At 47.8% G+C, this 17,762-nt stretch overlaps 1 protein-coding gene across 1 annotated transcript in view; it reads left to right on the forward strand.

The window, feature by feature from the left end:
• The window catches only part of EIF3E (eukaryotic translation initiation factor 3 subunit E), a 45,435-nt gene extending 40,272 nt beyond the window's left edge, over positions 1 to 5,163 (forward strand). The window contains exons 11-13 of the mRNA XM_044293306.1: positions 975 to 1,077; positions 2,154 to 2,288; positions 5,020 to 5,163. Coding sequence (XP_044149241.1) covers positions 975 to 1,077; positions 2,154 to 2,288; positions 5,020 to 5,058 — 277 coding nt within the window. The 3' untranslated portion in view covers positions 5,059 to 5,163. The remainder of the gene's footprint in view (positions 1 to 974; positions 1,078 to 2,153; positions 2,289 to 5,019) is intronic.
• Positions 5,164 to 17,762: the final 12,599 nt, after the last annotated feature.

Below are 17,762 nucleotides of genomic sequence, written 5' to 3' on the forward strand. Positions count from 1 at the left end.
ATTTTTTTTTTGTTTGTCTTTTTTGTTCCCTATCCTTTTTAAGAAATTGTAGTAGTGTTATGTTGGGCTGTGCCTATTTTTTTTTTTTTTCCCTGTACAGCAGCACACCAGCCACCTACCGTGCGGGGGCCTGAAGCGTCGCTGGTGTGCAGGGGAAACTTTAGAAGGGGACACTGTCAGATCAGTGCTGCAAGTCTTAGGGCACATTCACACGACCACGCCGTGTTTGGCGATTCACACTGATGCCACCCGTGTGTGTTCCGCAATTAACTAAACTGGGTGGCCCATTATAGAAATATCTATTCTTGTCCGTAATTGTATAGAACATGCTCTATATCTTTTGCGGATCTGCGGAATGGAATAACTTATTTTGTGACTCGTTGAAGTAAATAGGTCAGCACCTGTTCCATAAAATTGCGGAACCATTCATATGGTCGTGTGAATGAGCCCAAAGTCTGAGGAACTGCACAGATCCCAGAGACCAGACCCCCACTGGTGATAAACATCACTTTACAAGATGGTCGTATCCCTCTAGGTATACATTCATACATGGTGACAATACCGTTATGTAGTGTAGTAAATTCCGAAGAACCAGCATCCACTAATCCCAAAATTCCGATAATTCAGCACTTCCTTTGTCCATCACTGGTCTGATTACTTTTTTATTTTGGGCTGTCCTCGCCAAGGCACTCAACCCTTACAATTATATACTTATAAATGTCAGGCCAGTCATCTAGGATGTTTGACTATCCATCAGTTCTCATTAGTGATGGATAAAAGGCATTTAACACTCTATACCTTGTTGAAGAGCCGGGGACCGGGAGTTTATTATTTATAAAAAAAAATCTTTAACCAATTTTCCATCTGTTTTTCAAGCTGCAAAATTCTGTGATACCCGCTACATCAGGGTACATAATGGTGAATGATGGAGCCACCTTTAAGAGTGGCAATAACTCTTCTTCTTTTATTTGCAGCATGTTGGCCGATAAGCTGAATATGAGCCCCGAAGAAGCTGAGAGGTGGATTGTCAATTTAATTAGGAATGCCAGACTGGACGCCAAGATAGACTCCAAACTGGTAAGTGATCAAATACACTAAAGACTACCTCTAAGGGCTGTGGTGGTGAGTGATCCAGTTATCTTGTCTTCTACAAGACGCTGAAATCCACTCCTGCGTCTGGCATGGTCCGGTTTCCTAAGCACCTGACCCGGCCTCCCTTTGCGACCAGCAGGTGCACTTTAACATTCGTCCGGAAGCCTAACTATGGCAGACAAAGGAGCAGGGGTACAGGGCCAGCGGTACACCCACCACAGTTTTTTACCGGACTGACAGGCTACAAGAACGTGGTGTACTGTGTTTTTGTATCCATTTTTTATTTATTTTTTTGCAAACTTAAACGTCAACTGGAGGCAAAAAAACGTGATGTGAACCCATCCTTAGTAATGCTCGGTGCGGTCACTGTATTTTGGAGCATAGATCTCGAGACTGGCTGCAGATCTGCACTATTTCTTTAGACTTGCATTTAGCAGCTCCTTTATGCAGGTTGTGTATATAGGAATCTGTGTCCAGATTGTACTGCTGCCTCGAGCCCCAGTTCAGGATCACTGAGGTGCACATGTTTGCCATGATAATGACGCTTTGTTCATCTGGAGATCTGCTCTACAGTCTCCTAGAGGGGGCGCAGATCAGTGGTCTCCATCTAACCTTTAAATATAGCCATATAGGAAAACTCCTTTAATTTTGCTAGCGTTTCAGACATCCTCTGTCAGAGGTTGACTTGAGGGCGCACCATTCTTCTGATTTATACTGCCCTCCGAGTCCTGCCTAGACGAAGGTGGGGGGAGGGGGAAGTATAATCCTTTTAACTTTGAGCTATTCCTTTCCGGTCACACAATTCATTATTTTAAAAATCTCCAGTTGACGTTCAGATTGTTCCTTGCGGGTTTTCTATTTTTAATGTGTTGCGTAACGTCTCCCACCATTTTTCTAAAGCCTCACACCTTGCATAATTTAGAAACCCAGAGCCGTCCCTTTTCCGCATACTGTCCTTAGGCCCGTCCTTTGATTTACGGTCGGCTTGAACAGCCTGTTCTCTTAAATTGATCATAAATACTGTCGGTGGCTCCATAATGTGTCTCGTGTTTTTATTTTAGGGTCATGTTGTAATGGGAAACAATGCCGTGTCGCCCTATCAGCAAGTCATCGAGAAGACAAAGAGTCTTGCCTTCCGCAGTCAGATGCTGGCAATGAATATAGAAAAGAAGATGAACCAGAACACCAGAACTGATGTGAGAGCTATTAGATCGCCGGGAGTTTGACAGTCTGGACCCCCGCCAATCAGCTGTGAGGAAAGGCCAGTTGCTCCGTGAGCGGGTCATGTGATGTCACTGTACATCGGTCACATGGCCTAGCTGTAGCTCAGCCCCATAGAAATGAATAGAGCTGAGCTGCAGTACCAAGCACAGCCACTGTACTCTGTACAGCGCTGTGCTTGGTGAGCTGCCAGGAGCCTGCCACACTCGCCACAGGTCCAGTGAGCGCACCGGCTCCCTGGAACAGCTGATTGGCGGGGGTGCCAAGGGTTGTCGATCCATCTGTTCCTGGGAAAAGGAAAGAAAATGAAATTCAAACTTTCCATTAGAGTCCGGGACTCTTCTCCAGTGGCACATGTATGCTATGCCAGTGTAGGTGAGGAGGATGATACACCTTCACTGCTCATTATGTACCCAGTGTGTGGAGTACTTGCACAGTGAAGTTAGGTGTCATCCCTGGCTTCATTGGCACAGTGTGTATGTGCCCAATGCCGCTGGAGAAGAGTCCTGGACTCTTATAAGTTTGAATTGAATTTACTTTCTTTTGCAGGGGAAGGATGGGTTAGCTATGGGCAGGTTTGGGATCGTAAACTCCAGATGCATAATGACATACTGGTGGTTTTGGTTCCATCACCGTGCTTCAGTGGTCTTTCTACCACTTTTACATATTTTTTCAGCACGGATTCTGCTTACAGTGTGGAATCTTCTAAGGGGCACTGAAAAGAAATGTAACTCTTTGTGGATAGGACCCTGCCTGTTACAGGGGAATAATCTTATGGGTCTCAACCAGTCAGAAGTGACTGAGGCCTCCTTGCCACTTTTCTATGCAGAGAGTCCCTTTCATCCGTGTGCTGTACACCATGCCGCAGCAGTGCATGATGATGGAGCTGTGGTACCTACACTGTCCCTGGTTAGCTGTGGCACTGTGCAGGGAGGTGCCACATGAACCTGGCATCTTTCCCACTAGTCATACCCTGCCAATCGGCGATAGGTCATCGGTTGCTGTGACGCTCTCCGATGTGATTGGATTGCAGCACAGCCAGGGAGAAGGAGACGCCCATTGAGAAACCCTGGCATCTCCGCATCCCTGTTCCGATGCTCAGTATTGGCATACGGAGCATGAAAACTTCAGGCGGGGCATAGGAGCTGTGTTTAAAAAAAAAAAAAGTGTGTGGCAGCATCAGCAGGGGGTACCCCGCAAGTACAGGTATTTAGCTCCCATAAGTAAAACGGATGAAAGGTCCTCTTTAAGCTAGTTTCACACTAGCGCTTAATATCTCCGCAAGGCTGTTTCGGCAGGTTGCAGCCTGCCGGAGAGGTCTGGATCTGGCACTGCTGGAAGCTGCCTGAAGTCCCTGCCAGCCCGATTAACTATAAGGCCCCTTTCACACGGGCGAGATTTCCGTACAGGTGCAATGAGTGAGGTGAACGCATTGCACCCGCACTGAATCTGAACCCATTAATTTCTATGGGGCTGTGCACACGAGCAGTGATTTTCACGCATCACTTGTGCGTTGCGTGAAAATCGCAGCATGCCCCTCTTTGTGCGTTTTTCGCGTAACGCAGGCCCCATAGAAATGAATGGGGTTGCGTGAAAATCGCAAGCAAGTGCGGATGTGGTGCGATTTTCACGCACTGTTGCTAGGTGACGATCGGGATGGAGACCCGATCATTATTATTTTCCCTTATAACATGGTTACAAGGGAAAATGGCATTCTGAATACGGAATGCATAGTACAATAGCGCTGAAGGGGTTAAAAAAATAAATAAATTTAACTCTCCTTAATCCACTTGATCGCGCAGCCGGCATCTCTTCTGTCTTCTTCTTTGCTGTGTGCAGGAACAGGACCTGTGGTGACGTCACTCCGGTCATCGGAGATCCATCACCATGGTAAAAGATCATGTGATGGATCATGTAATGACCGGAGTGACGTCACCACAGGTCCTTTTCCTGCACACAGCAAAGACAGAAGAGAAGCCGGGCTGCGCGATCAAGTGGATTAAGGGGAGTTAAATTATTATTTTTATCCCCTCCAGCGCTATTGTACTATGCATTCTGTATTCAGAATGCTATTATTTTCCCTTATAACCATGTTATAAGGAAAAATAATACAATCTACAGAACACCGATCCCAAACCAAACTTCTGTGAAGAAGTTCGGGTTTGGGTACCAAACATGCAGATTTTTCTCACGCGCGTGCAAAAACGCATTACAATGTTTTGCACTCGCGCGGAAAAATCGCGAATGTACCGCAACGCACCCGCACCTTTTTCCGGAACGCCTGCGTGAAAGAGGCCTAAAGGTGATCCTGCTGCAACCCAGCAAATATACAGAGAATCGGCCGGACTAAAACCGCTTCTCGTGGCCAGATCTTCGCCGGTCTATGTTATAGTTAATGGGGCTGTTGGGCAGTGCCGAATCCAAACTACCGGAGATGTCAAGCGCTGGTGCGAAACTTACCTTACTCTTTCCAGTTATTGCTGATTTTTGGTTTATCAGACTGGACTGATGAGATCCCAGAAAAGTACCCACTGCCAGAGTCCTACTGAAACAGCTGAGGCTGCAAAGCGAAATGGTATACTCACCATAAACCCCAGCCGAAATCTTTCTTGACCCAGAGCAGCTGTAACACCTACCAAATGTATGTAGCACATATATGATTTAGTGTTATTCAGATGTTTAATTTGTTGTTTTTGTGGTTTGCAGGCACCGACCTGGGGGGCTCAGGACTCCGGGTTCTACTGATAACTTATCACCACAGTTCCTGATATAATATATTCAGCATCTTGCACATTCCCACCTCCGTGTAAGGTTCAAGTATGTTAATAAAATTGTCTACCATTCATTTTACCAAAGTCTAAATGAGTCCATTTATTGCACGTCTACAGTAGTGCTACAAATATGAAGGCTGAAAACTTTTTTTTTTTTTTTTCTCCACCCATTCATGACAGATCAGCACCCTACTAGAAGTCAGCTCACCTCTTTCTCCTGACCCCCTCCTTACACATCGGTGGAGCGTGCATGTGTCAGGAAGGCTGAAGCCGCTGCTAGACTCTTGTGCAAAAGGATGGTGCAGTTGAAATCCATCCCAGTCTTTACCTCCCCGATTTCTGCTATAGGTGGTGGTGGGGGCATGCACATTAGATGGTACCCAGTAATGCCAAAAAATAACCCTAAATGCACTGCATTTGTCTGTGTGTGACCAGCTTTTGTATTGGCCCACATATGGACATCAGCCTGCATGCTTTAGGGATGCATGTAGTTTTAAGACAGTCCTGAAGTAGACATACCATGTCACATGATGCATACCAGGTAGATTCTGAAGCAGTGGGCAGTGGCAACAGCAAGTGAGCCCCAAGATTTGTGTGTATTTGAGTATCTTAAAGGGTAACTATAAACCTTTACTGAAATAATGATGGTGCACCTTCAGCTTTCACCGGCTCAGCTTTTCCAGCGTGCAGAGTATGGATCCATAGAAAACATGGTCTCCATGCAGGGCTGTACAGGTGCCATTTGTGGCTAATGTGTGGCAATACCTTTGTGGCATCCTAATATGTTCTTGTGGATGAGCCCTTATTGTGTCTGTCTTGGTGAACGGATTTTAGAAGCAAAGGGGCTGAAAAACAGCTCTTCATCATCTGTCCAGGCGTTGTCTGGTATTACATCTTGACTTGAAATTAACCAGACTGAGCTGCAATACCACACACAACCTGTAGACAGGTGTGGTGCTGTTTTTATAAGCCATGTTTTATCCTATCCTGGGCAATTCCTTTGAAGAGTCTAGATCAGGGATGGCCAACCGGTGGCTCTCAGCATGCCCAGACTGCCTATAGCTATATGCCTACAGCAGGGCATGGTGGGAATTGTAGTTTCTCGTGAATGGCATTGGGGGACACAGCACCATGGGTATATGCCCAGCTGCCACTAGGAGGCTGACACTAGAAAAGTGTTGGCTCCACCCAGATGGGCTATACCCTCTGCTCAGACACTAAACTAGACAGTTTTAGTCTAGTGTCTGTAGGAGGTAGACGTGACCTGCTCAGTTTTTTTGCAGGGCTTTGCTGTTATGTTTTTTCTTCTTTCTTCTCATGCAGGTCTCGGCCTGCTGCAGGATGGGGCTCCATCGTGGATATCCACTTTAGTTGCACCCCCTGTGGGTGCATACTCTCAGTACCTCGCCGGTCACCCAGTCCGCCATTACTGCATCCGCAGTGGCATGCCGGTAATCCCACATGTGTGAGTTTGCCGAAGGGGTGACCCTGTGGCGCCTGAAGACGTTGGACAGTGAGTATTCCCCTGCGTTTCTGCCCCTTTTTTACCTGAGTCTGCTCCTGGTGCTCCGTTTCCCCTGGTTTTTTCCCTCCTTGGGGGTCGCTTCTCCTCAGGAGTCCCCCTCGCCTATTCTTTTACTTTCGGAGGGCCCGCGGTTCCGTCCTGCTGACGGCGCTCCTCTGCCGGTCCCTCCATTAATCAAGGCCTAGGCTGCATCCTTCTCGTCCCCTCGCTTCCTGGGCTTTTTTCTTGGCCCTTCCCCACTTCTCTCTGCTTCTAGGCGAGGGGTCTCCTTCCCCTCTTATCCCAGTTTAGCGCAGGCTTTTGCCTGGGGGTGGAGTTTGCCGCATTCTGGCTAGTTCTTCCTCTGGTACCTCTATCTTGCCAGCACTCCTGAGGGACGCTCTCCAATCTTCTGCAACCTTCCTGACACACTCTTGCTACTGCTGCAGCACCTCTTCGGGGACACAGCACCTGGGGTCCGGTAGAACAGCCGCTGGCTGCTTTTCTTTTTTTCCAGGCTCTCACTCAGCCCTCATGTCCTCTTCCAGAGAAGACTCCCAGCCCCCCCGCGGGGTCGTCACGTATTATACGTGTGCCCGCTGTAATAAAAAGTTGCCTTGCGGTCAGCCTGAGCCCATTTGTGCGCAGTGCCTTGCCCCGAGACCCTCTCTGGATGTCCTGACCACCTCTTCTGTGTCGGTTCCTCCTGAATGGGCTTCTTCCCTGTCTCAAGCCATCGGGAACCTGGCCTGACTCTCCCAATCCATGGTTGAGTCGCTGGACCGCTTGCCTGCCAAAATTGCAGCCACCACTGCCTCTCCCAGGGACTCCTCCGTGGACGGGGCACGCTCACGTTCTGACAGCTGGTCCCGCAAAAGACCTCAGGTTGTCGCAACCATGTCCTTCTCCTCCACGGCATCCTCGGGTCATTTACAGGACAGGTTTGAGGCTGGCAAAGAATCTTCCCCTGCCACACCTTCCACCACCTCGGGGGACTCCTAACTCTGATTCTAAATCGGAGCAGAGTACTGCCCTGTCTGCGCCCATGCGGGATCTAATCAGGGCAGGTATGGACGCTCTCCACGTGCAGGAAGACCCCTCCTCCTCGGCTCAGGAATCTATCATTCTGCCGTTCCAGGTGCCCATCTTTGGTTTTCCCTAACCATGCAGATCTGGATGCACTCCTGGCCCAGGAGTGGCATCACCTGGATAGGCGTCTTCAGCCTGCCAAAGGTTCGGACGTCCTCTCCCTTTTCTGAGGAGTCCATTACTATGTGGTCTGTCCTTCCTCAGGTAGCTCCACAGGTGGCCTGACTTGCTAAGGCCACCACCCTTCCTTAGGCCGACGCGGCGTCCTTGTCTGATCCATTGGACACGAAGATAGACTCCTTGTCCAAGTCTGTATTCGTTGCAGTGGGTTCAGCTATCCGCCCTGCCTTTGCTGCGTCTTGGGTGGCTAAGGCCTGTATGGTCTGGGCCAAACAGCTTGTTCAGTCCTTCCACGGATTCTGCTCAGGCGGAGCTCCATCTCCTTGCCACTCATCTCTTCTCCAGGCCTCCAGGTACCTTTGTGATGCTTCCCTGGAATCGGCACGCTGCTCTGGTATGGCGGCAGCTAACTTGGTGGCCATCCACCGAATGGTTTGGCTTCGGGCCTGGGCTGCAGGATGCTGCCTCCGAAAAGGCGCTCGTATCTCTCCCATTCCTGGGTGGTAGGCGTTTCAGGAAACATTTGGAGGAGCTTATTTCTGAGGCCACTGGTGGGAAAAGTTCCCTCCTGCCCCAGAACCATTCCCGCCGCCCTATGCCTTCATCGCTGTCCTGAGCTTTTGGGACTCCTCCTCCCGTCAGGACAAAAATACTTCTCGTCCTTCCTTCAAGGCCAAACCCGCCCTAAGCCTTCCAAACCCCAGTCTGCAAAGCCGTTATCTGACTGGATTCCCCTGCTAGAGTTGCTCTCTTTTCAGGATCAATGGAGCGCAACAGTGAACGACGCCTGGGTTCTGGAGGTAGTTTCCTCCGGGTACAAAATAGAATTGTCCGCCGTTCCCACGGGTCGGTTCTTCCAGTCGTCAGCACCCAAGTCCCCCGACCGGGCGGCCGCCTTTTTTCAGGCCATTCATCCCCTTCACTCTCACGGGTAATTGTGATTGTTCCTGTTCCGACCTCGGAACGTTTTCAGGGGTTTTACTCTAACCTCTTCACGGTTCCCAAGAAGGACGGTGCTCTTCGCCCCATTTTGGATTTCTGTTGATCGATATCCGAGATGCCTATCTGCATAGCTCGGTCTCATCAGAGGTACTTTCGCTTCGCGGTAGGTTCTCTGCATTTTCAGTTTGTGGCGTTGAACTTCCGCCTGGCATCTTCCCCGAGGGTCTTTACCATGGTGTTGGCTCCTTTTTGTCGCACTTCTCCGTGCCAGGGCAGTTGCCGTAATACCCTACCTCAGGGATGTCAAACTCGTGGCCCTCCAGCTGTTGCAAAACTACAACTCCCATCATGCCTGGGCATACTACAGCTATCAGGGAATGATGGGAGTTGTAGTTTTGCAACATCTGGAGGGCCATGAGTTTGACATCCATGCCCTACCTGGATGATCTGGTTAAGGCTCAGTCCGGGAGGACAACCTGTCCCCGTCTCCACATCACCCTGTCCATGCTGTCTCAGTTCGGCTGGCTGGTCAATCGCACAAAGTCCTCCCTGGTTCCCAGTCAGAGGATGGAATTCCTAGGCATGGTCCTCGACACTCTCCTTGGCAGAGTGTTCCTACTTCAGGACAAGGTAGTGGCTCTCCAGTCAGGGGTGTCTCACCTTCGCCAGCTGTCTCCTTTACCCATCGGGGCGTGCATGCATGTTCTGGGCCAGATGGTTGTCGCCTTTGAGGCAATTTCTTATGCCCAATTCCACACCCGAGCCCTTCAGTTCTCAATTCCAGGTGGAACAAAGTCAGGCCTCGATCGCCCGATACGTCTGTCCCCTCACATCCGCCGGGAATTGCGCTTGTGGCTGAACCTACGAACAGTCTCCCTCGGCAGATCTTTTCTTCCGTTGGCAGGTGATCTCCACAGATGCCAGCCTGACAGGTTGGGGGGCAGGTTTATGGGTCTCTCTCGGCCTAGGGTTAGTGGTCGATGCTAGAGAGCTCCCTACAGATCAATATCCTGAAACTCGCGGCCATTTACCTAGCTCTGTCCTGTTGGACTCGCCCACTCTGCGGTCATCCTGTCAGGATTGACGGACAACAACACTGCAGTGGGTTATTTAAACCACCGAGGGCACGAGAAGCACGGCGGACCTGAAGAAAGCCTCTCCCATTCTGTGATAGACGGATGGACACGTTCCCGCCATCTCCGCGGTCTACTTCCCCGGAGTCGACAATTGGGCGGCTGACTTCCTCAGTCGCCATCGTCTCAACCTGGGCGAGTGGTCCCTCCATCCAGAGGTATTTGAACAACTTTGTCAGCGCTGGGGAATCCCAGATGTGGATCTTTTTCCCTCCCGTCTGAACCACAAACTTCCGCTTTATGTCGCCAGGTCTCGGGATCCTCAGGCTCTGGCTGTAAACGCCTTGGTTCTCCCGTGGTCCCAGTTCAATCTCTTATATCTCTTCCCTCCCCTTCCGCTTCTTCCTCGGGTACTCAGACATCTCAAAATGGATCTGGTCCTGGCGATATTGGTGGCTCCGCACTGGCCCCACAGGGCGTGGTACGCAGATCTAGTCTTCCTGCTCACCGACGCCCCATGGCGGTTTCCTCTGCAAGGTCCGCTATTCCACCCTAGTTTACCTCTACTTCATTTAATGGCATGGCTGTTGAAGTCGCGGTCCTAAGGTTCTGCTGTCTGTCAGTCATCCAGACTATGCTTCTTGCACGTAAACCCCAGTCAGACAGGATTTACCATCGTACCTGGAAGGCTTACTTTGCCTGGTGTGAATCTGGCGAGGTTCTCCTCTCCTTTTTTCCGTCCCTAGGATTCTTTCCTTTCTTCAGGCCGGCCTTTAGAAGGGTCTCTGTAACGGATCACCTGGCACCCCGACTGGGTACCTCCGTTGCTAGATGCTCCTAGTGCTTTCCGAGGACTCAAAGCACTCCACTTGACACCGTACGCACTGCAGACCCCACGAACCGCCGTAGCTTGGTTGAGGTCTCACCGTCTCCTACCCACCCTGGACCTACGACAAGGCTCCAGTGGGTGAACCTCTCCTAAAACCAGAGAGCAGGAACAGCTCTTACAAGAGCTAGTAGTTATGCCAGGGGAGTATAGCAAATCTTCAGCGTATAGCAATCCACCAGTTTTGATCAGTTATCCAAACACCAGTCTCAACATGATGAAGGATAAAACAGGAACACTTTATTGAGGGCTACTCGCCCGTATTTATGCGGGTCCCCATCTGGTGGCCACGCCCTTAGGGGACCAGAAGGGAGACTGTGACACAGGACAGATATGCAGCAATTCAGGATACACAGACACAACACATCCCCACAATGCATCATGGTTTCCTCCTCTCTGCCCTGGCGACACCCGAGGAGCAATCCAATTATGTCTCAGGACAAAGGGAAATCGCCAATACACATGTGGAGACAACAGGACAGGAATCACCACCCAAACACACAATGTCACACCCCCACAGCAAACAGACATTTAACATATCCCCAGATAGCTCAAGTCTGAGTGCATATCATTAGGTGAATGGCACTCAGAATACACGAATACAATACTATTAGCTATCTGGGTACTCTCACATAACATACAATTTAACCGAACGCATAATAACATAAAATACAATTCCAAAGACAGATTTAAGCTGTGCGGCCGGTCTGTCTTCTCCTTTAAAGTTAGTATGGTCCATAATCCTGAGGCAAGAGGCTGGCAAACAGCCCCCTCCAAAACACCGTGGCGAGGTTGGTTTCGCCACAGTCTTCCTCAAAGGTCAGGTCTTGGCCTTGTCTGTCCTTTTCCAAAGGTCCTTGGCTTCTTGTTCCCAGGTTAAGACTTTCCTTCAGGGGGTTGCGCATCGTGTTCCTCCCTTCCGTTCTCCAGTGGAATCCTGGGATTTGAATTTGGTCCTAGATGCCCTTCAGTCCTCTCTTCGAGCCCTTGAAGGAGGTCTCCCTTTCTTATGTCTCCTTTTTAAAGTTGCGTTTTTAGTTGCAATTACTTTCATTCGCAGAGTCTCCGAGCTGGCGGTGCTCTCGTGTCGGTCCCTCTTTTTGGTTTTTCACCAGGACAAGATTGTCCTGCGCCCAGTTCCCTCCTTTCTTCCCAAGGTGGTCTCTTCCTTCCACATTAATGAGGAGATTGTTCTACCTTCTGTCTGTCCCAACCCCTCTCATTCCAGACAGCTCGTCTGGATGTGGTTCGGGCGCTTCGGCTGTATCTCCAGCTGAGTCCTTCTGTCGATCTGACTCTTTGTTGTCCTTGAGTGCTCACGTAAGGGTTTACAAGCCTCCAAAGCTACCATTTCCTATTGGATTTGGTCGGCCGTCAAGGAACCCTATGTGGCGAAGGGTCGTTAGCGCCCCCCCCACCCTCCCGGTTTACTGCTCACTCCACTAGGGCGGTCGGGGCATCGTGGGCGATCTAGCATTTAGCCTCTGCTTCTCAGATCTGCAAGGCTGCCACCTGGGCCTAGGTTCACACCTTTTTCCAGATTCTACCATATTCATTCCTTGGCCTCTGCTGATGCCAGTTTGGGTCGCAAGGTTCTGCAACCGGCTGTGCGCTAAGTTGTTGGTTAATTTCTCCTACAGTGGCGCTGGATGATTCCTCCACAGATTACAGGGGGTTTCAGCAAAACCAGCAGCTTGTCCAAAGTGGAGAACCTCTTAAAGAAAAAATAAAGTAAAACTGGTGCTGATGGAGGAACCAGAAATGAACCATCCCAGTATAAGCAGCTGCTTATGATTGACCTCCTTTAAGTTTGCCGATTGCCAAGTGCAATGTTTAAAGAGGTTGTCCAATGAAAAATATAAAAAAAAAATTTAAACCAGCACCTGGGTCTGAATACTCTTTTGTATGGCGCCACCTGCTCTTTCTTCTTTTTTCTAATTTCTCTGTCCTGCTCACTGTGAAGCACATGCTCAGTTCCACCTTTCAACCTCCACTAGCTACAGCATGAAGGGCACACCCCATGAGCTGCCAGCTTGAAATAAATCTAGCAGAGGAATTAATGGGAAGATCTCTGGATTTTTTTTTATATAGAAACTAGTACTGCATGATAGCAGATTTATTTTATTACATTTATCATAGGTTGACCCCCATTTATGTGCAAAATCCTTGTGTGTCAACCTAGTAAGCAGCTACAAGCCCTTAGACCTGTTCCTTAAATATCTGTTTCTTTCTCTAGAAGTCTGCGGAGACAAGAGCTTGTAAATGTAAACTTTGCATCAAACTCCATCCTATTTGCATGCCCTTCAGACGGCAATTAGTTTTCTATGTCATTCTTAACTAATATGTATTGGTTGTATTAGGCATTCCTGTACTTACTGTCACAAGTGAATTAACTGCAGTCTGACATGGTCTCATTAGCAACCTCTCCAGGTATACAGAGTACTTGAACATCTTAGATTCATGGCATCAATGCTCTGCATCTATCCGGAAACCGCATCAACTAATCTTCCCATACATTTATGCATTATGGTAAAAACGTATCCTTGTCCTGCTTAACTCAATGGTCTCCATGTAAATGTTTCCTGGAGCTTAAAAATAACTGTAATTCCACCTGTGGCGGATGAGGAGGGTATAAGATATCAACGCTTCCATCTCATTAAAGGGGTTGTCTCATCATGGACAATGCGGGCAAATCGCTAAGATATGTCCTTATTTTCTTATAGGTGCGGCACCCACTCCTGGGATCCGCACCTATATCGAGAAAGGAGACCCGCAAGTGAAGGAGGGTGCATGCGCAGCGCCACTCCATTCATTTTCTATTGGCCCCATATGGGGAGCCGGCTTGGTGGTGGCTGGACCGGAGTTCTCTAGCCACCACCTTGCGGGGCTCCGTTCTCGATATAGGTGTGGGTCCCAGCGGTGAGAGTGTCACGCTCCGCACTCGCAGCGCCTGTCCTGAACTTCCAGCACTGCCGGGGGTCACATAGCATTATATTGATTTATGATGCTATGTAACCCTTAGATATCTGGAATGTGTTGGATAGCACTGACAGCATTGTCAGTGTTATCCAGTACATTTAAGAACTGTAAGGGTTAAATAGCATCCTAAATCAATATAATGCTAGGCGACCCTGCCAGTGCTGGGTGGTCAGGACGGGTGCTGCCCTGCGAGTCTGAAGTGTGACACTCGCTCGTGTGAAAGTGGCCTAAGGGTTATTATATACAGGCTACAAAATACACATACAAATAATATACCAACGTACTATGTGGAAAAGACCCTAAAAATAAAAAACCCACTCTGTGTACATAAATACATCTACACCGAAAATGAATGGAGACTAAACGGGTATATCATCAAAATATAAATATCTTTTTTGAATACAGGTTACATATATAAAAGAGAGAACAAATGGACTACACCTGAGGAGGTATAGCAATGTGTGCATATAGAGGGAAAAGAAAAAGGGGAGACAGAGATGAAAAATCAGTCAGCTGGCCCAATGCTGTGCATACATCTGTGTTCACAGTTGATATGGTGTGTAAAAAATATATAACACCAAGTGAGTATAAAGTGCATGTAATAGATTTAAATATCCATATAAACAAGTAGTCACCAACAGTGCAGCAAAGTGCAAGTGCTTAATATCAACTAAATCTCCATATCTGCAGACAGTCGCTCATGGCACAGTAACAGGGCTACCAGCATAGCCTGAATGTGTATACATAGAACATTATTTAAGGGCCAGGACTAAAATCGTATATATACACCAAGTCTGTAAACGACCACAACACTTTAGGCCTCATGCACACGACCGTTGTCTGTTTTTTTTTTTTTTCACTGACCCATTGACTTTCAATAGGTCCGTGGAAAAATCGGAAAATGCACAGTTTGGCAGCCGCATCGGTGATCAGTGTTTCCTGGCCGTGAAAAAAATAGGACCTGTCCTATTTTTTTTCACGGCAAACGGTTCACGGACCCATTCAAGTCAATGGGTCCGTGAAAAATCACGGATGCACACAAGATTGTCATCCGTGTCCGTTTTTTCCTATCATGTCAATGGCAAACTTGACTTAGATTTTATTTTTTTCATTTTTCATGTCCGTGGATCCGCCAAAAAAAAAAAGGAAGACCCACGGACCCCGTTTTTGCGGACCTTAAAAAAAAAAAAAAAAAAAAAAAAAACGCTTGTGTGCATGAGGCCTAAACCTCACAGTAATACATAATATAAACACATACCCATTGTATATAGGATATCCACCTCAGGAGAGCCACGCACGCCCAGAGGAAGGCATCGCCAAAACGCGCGTCTGGGTACAATGGGTATGTGTTTATTCTCACAGTAATACACAATATAAAGTGTTGTGGTCATTTACAGACTTGGTGTATATATACGATTTTAGTCCTGGCCCTTAAATAATGTTCTATGGAAAGAGCTGCTCTGCGTTACCAGACAGATGTGGGAATGGGATCGGTGCTGTCCGGTACTACGATGAATCCAAATTCCCTTTTCATCCCATCCTAGGAAACTTTATTAAATATAAGCCCTGAGCAGCAATCAAATACAGATTGGCAAAACCTGGGTCGTGATCTCCATGTTCCAATTTTCTTATTGTATTGTGATCGCAGTAATAACAAATACAGAGCAGTTTCCCCGACCCCCCCTCCTCTAATACAGCTCTGGAATATACGTTTGGTTTGATGATTTCGGTATGAGGCAATACATTCCAGCCATGTAAAGGTGTGCCAGTCCAGTCAATGCCGGTTTCCTTATCTGTATGATGAGTGATGCCCTGAAATATAAAAGATGTCGTCATAAAGAAAGTTAGGCAACTGTCCAGGGAAGATGGATGGAAATATTAAAGAGAATCTGTCAGCAGTTTTGTGCCTATGACACTGGCTGACCTGTTACATGTGCACTTGGCAGCTGAAGGTGTCTGTGTTGGTCCCATGTTCATATGTGCCTGCATTGCTGAGAAAATAGATATTTTTATATTCTGCAAAGGAGCCTCTGAAATCTTGATCCCACAACCTCCTCCCACTTCTGGATGCGGGGACTACAGAGGTAATGCAGCTCACTCAGCTACCCCGGGCCACTACATCTAGGTGGGAGAGGTACTGGAGGAGCCAATCCCTTTGAAAGGGTTCTTCCCGATGACCAAATATTGATGATTTTCATATTATTTTTTTTTACAGAAACTAATAAAATATCCCCTGCCATTTTAAAGGTACACTTTGGGCAAATCGGATAAGCTGTGCTGTGATATGTTTCAGTTTTTGGAAGGGTGATTCCCTACAAGCCTGCTGATCAGCTGTCCTGCAGTAGCTCACATAGGAGGATGGGCCATCAATAATACATTTCTGAAATTCCCCATAAGGGTCCATTCAGACGTCCGTAGTGCATTGCGGATCCGCAATACACCCAGCCGGCACCCCCATAGAACTGCCTATTCTTGTCTGCAATTGCAGACAAGTATAGGACATGTTCTATTTTTTTCCAGAGCCGCGGACCGGAAGATTGGGGGTGCGCTCCGGAAATGCAGAGGCGGACAGCACATAGTGTGCTCACCGCATCCATTCCGTCCCCATAGAGAATGAATGGATGTGGACCCATTATACGGACGTGTGAATGGAGCCTTAGGGCTTGTTCACACAAACGTTTTTTGCGTTCCGTATACAGGTCATTTTTTGGGCGTTCCGTATACGGAACCATTCATTTCAATGGTTCCGCAAAAAAAGCTGGAATGTACTCCATATGCTTTCCGTTTATACGTTCTGTTCAAAGATAGAACATGTCCTATTATTGCCCGCAAATCACGTTCCGTGGCTCCATTCAAGTCAATGGGTTCGCAAAAAAACGGAACACATACCGAATGTCTCCGTATGTCTTCCGTATCCGTTCTATTTTTGCGGAACCATCTATTGAAAATTTTATGCCCTTCCCAATATTTTCTATGTAATTACTGTATACTGTATATACCATACGGAAAGACGGAACCGGAAACACTACTGAAACAAAACACGTATCCATTAAAAAAAACGGCCTGCAAAACATTGAAAAAGCCATACGGTTGTGTGAATGAGCCCTTAGGCCTCTTTGACACAATCGATACGGATTAGGTCCGGAAGCATTCAGGGTGCGTTCAGTGAAACTCGCACCATTTTGCAAGCAAGTTCAGTCAGTTTTGTCTGCGATTGCGTTCAGTTTTTTCTGCGCGGGTGCAATGCGCTTTGATGCGTTTTTCACGCTAGTGATAAAAAAAACGGAAGGTTTACAAACAACATCTCTGAGTAACCAGCAGTGAAAATCAGCACCTGCTTGCGGAAGCAATGCGTTTTTCACACAGCCCCATTCATTTCTATGGGGCCAGGGCTGCGTGAAAATCGCAGAATATAGAACATACTGTGATTTTCATGCAACACAGAAGTGATGCGTGAAAAACAACGCTCATGTACACAGACCCATTGAAATGATTGGGTCAGGATTTCACACGAGCGAGTTTTCTGCGCGGGTGCAATGTGTGACGTGAACGCATAGAAGTGAAAGGGGCTGCGTGAAAAATGCGGAATATAGAACATGCTGCGATTTTCATGCAACGCAGAAGTGATACGTGAAAAACAACGCTCATGTACACAGACCCGTTGAAATGATTGGGTCAGGATTCAATGCGGATGCTATGCGTTCACGTCACGCATTGCACCCGCGCAGAAAACTCGCTCCTGTGAAAGGGGCCTTAATGATGATGATGATGACCAAACTGGTCACATAGGTGTTTGGGGCTCTGCTGTACTTATTGCCAAGTATTCCTTTCCCCTTTAAAGGAACACTCCAGCCATCACAAGAAATGCAAATGAATTTCGTTTCGTAGGATCATGCGTGTTGTAGATGGGTAGTGGGGTTGACGCTTCCTATATGGGTGATGCTAAAGTATTGATGGTAAAAAATAATAATATCCATTTGAAAACTTCTTTTAATCATGGTGAACATCTGTAGGATGATTATCAGAAGAGAGTGATGGTTGCGCCTTCTGCAGACCTCCTGGACTCTTGACGGGGCCTTGGAGAG

Source organism: Bufo gargarizans, chromosome 5 (genome assembly GCF_014858855.1).
Source record: "Bufo gargarizans isolate SCDJY-AF-19 chromosome 5, ASM1485885v1, whole genome shotgun sequence".
NCBI lineage: Eukaryota > Metazoa > Chordata > Amphibia > Anura > Bufonidae > Bufo > Bufo gargarizans.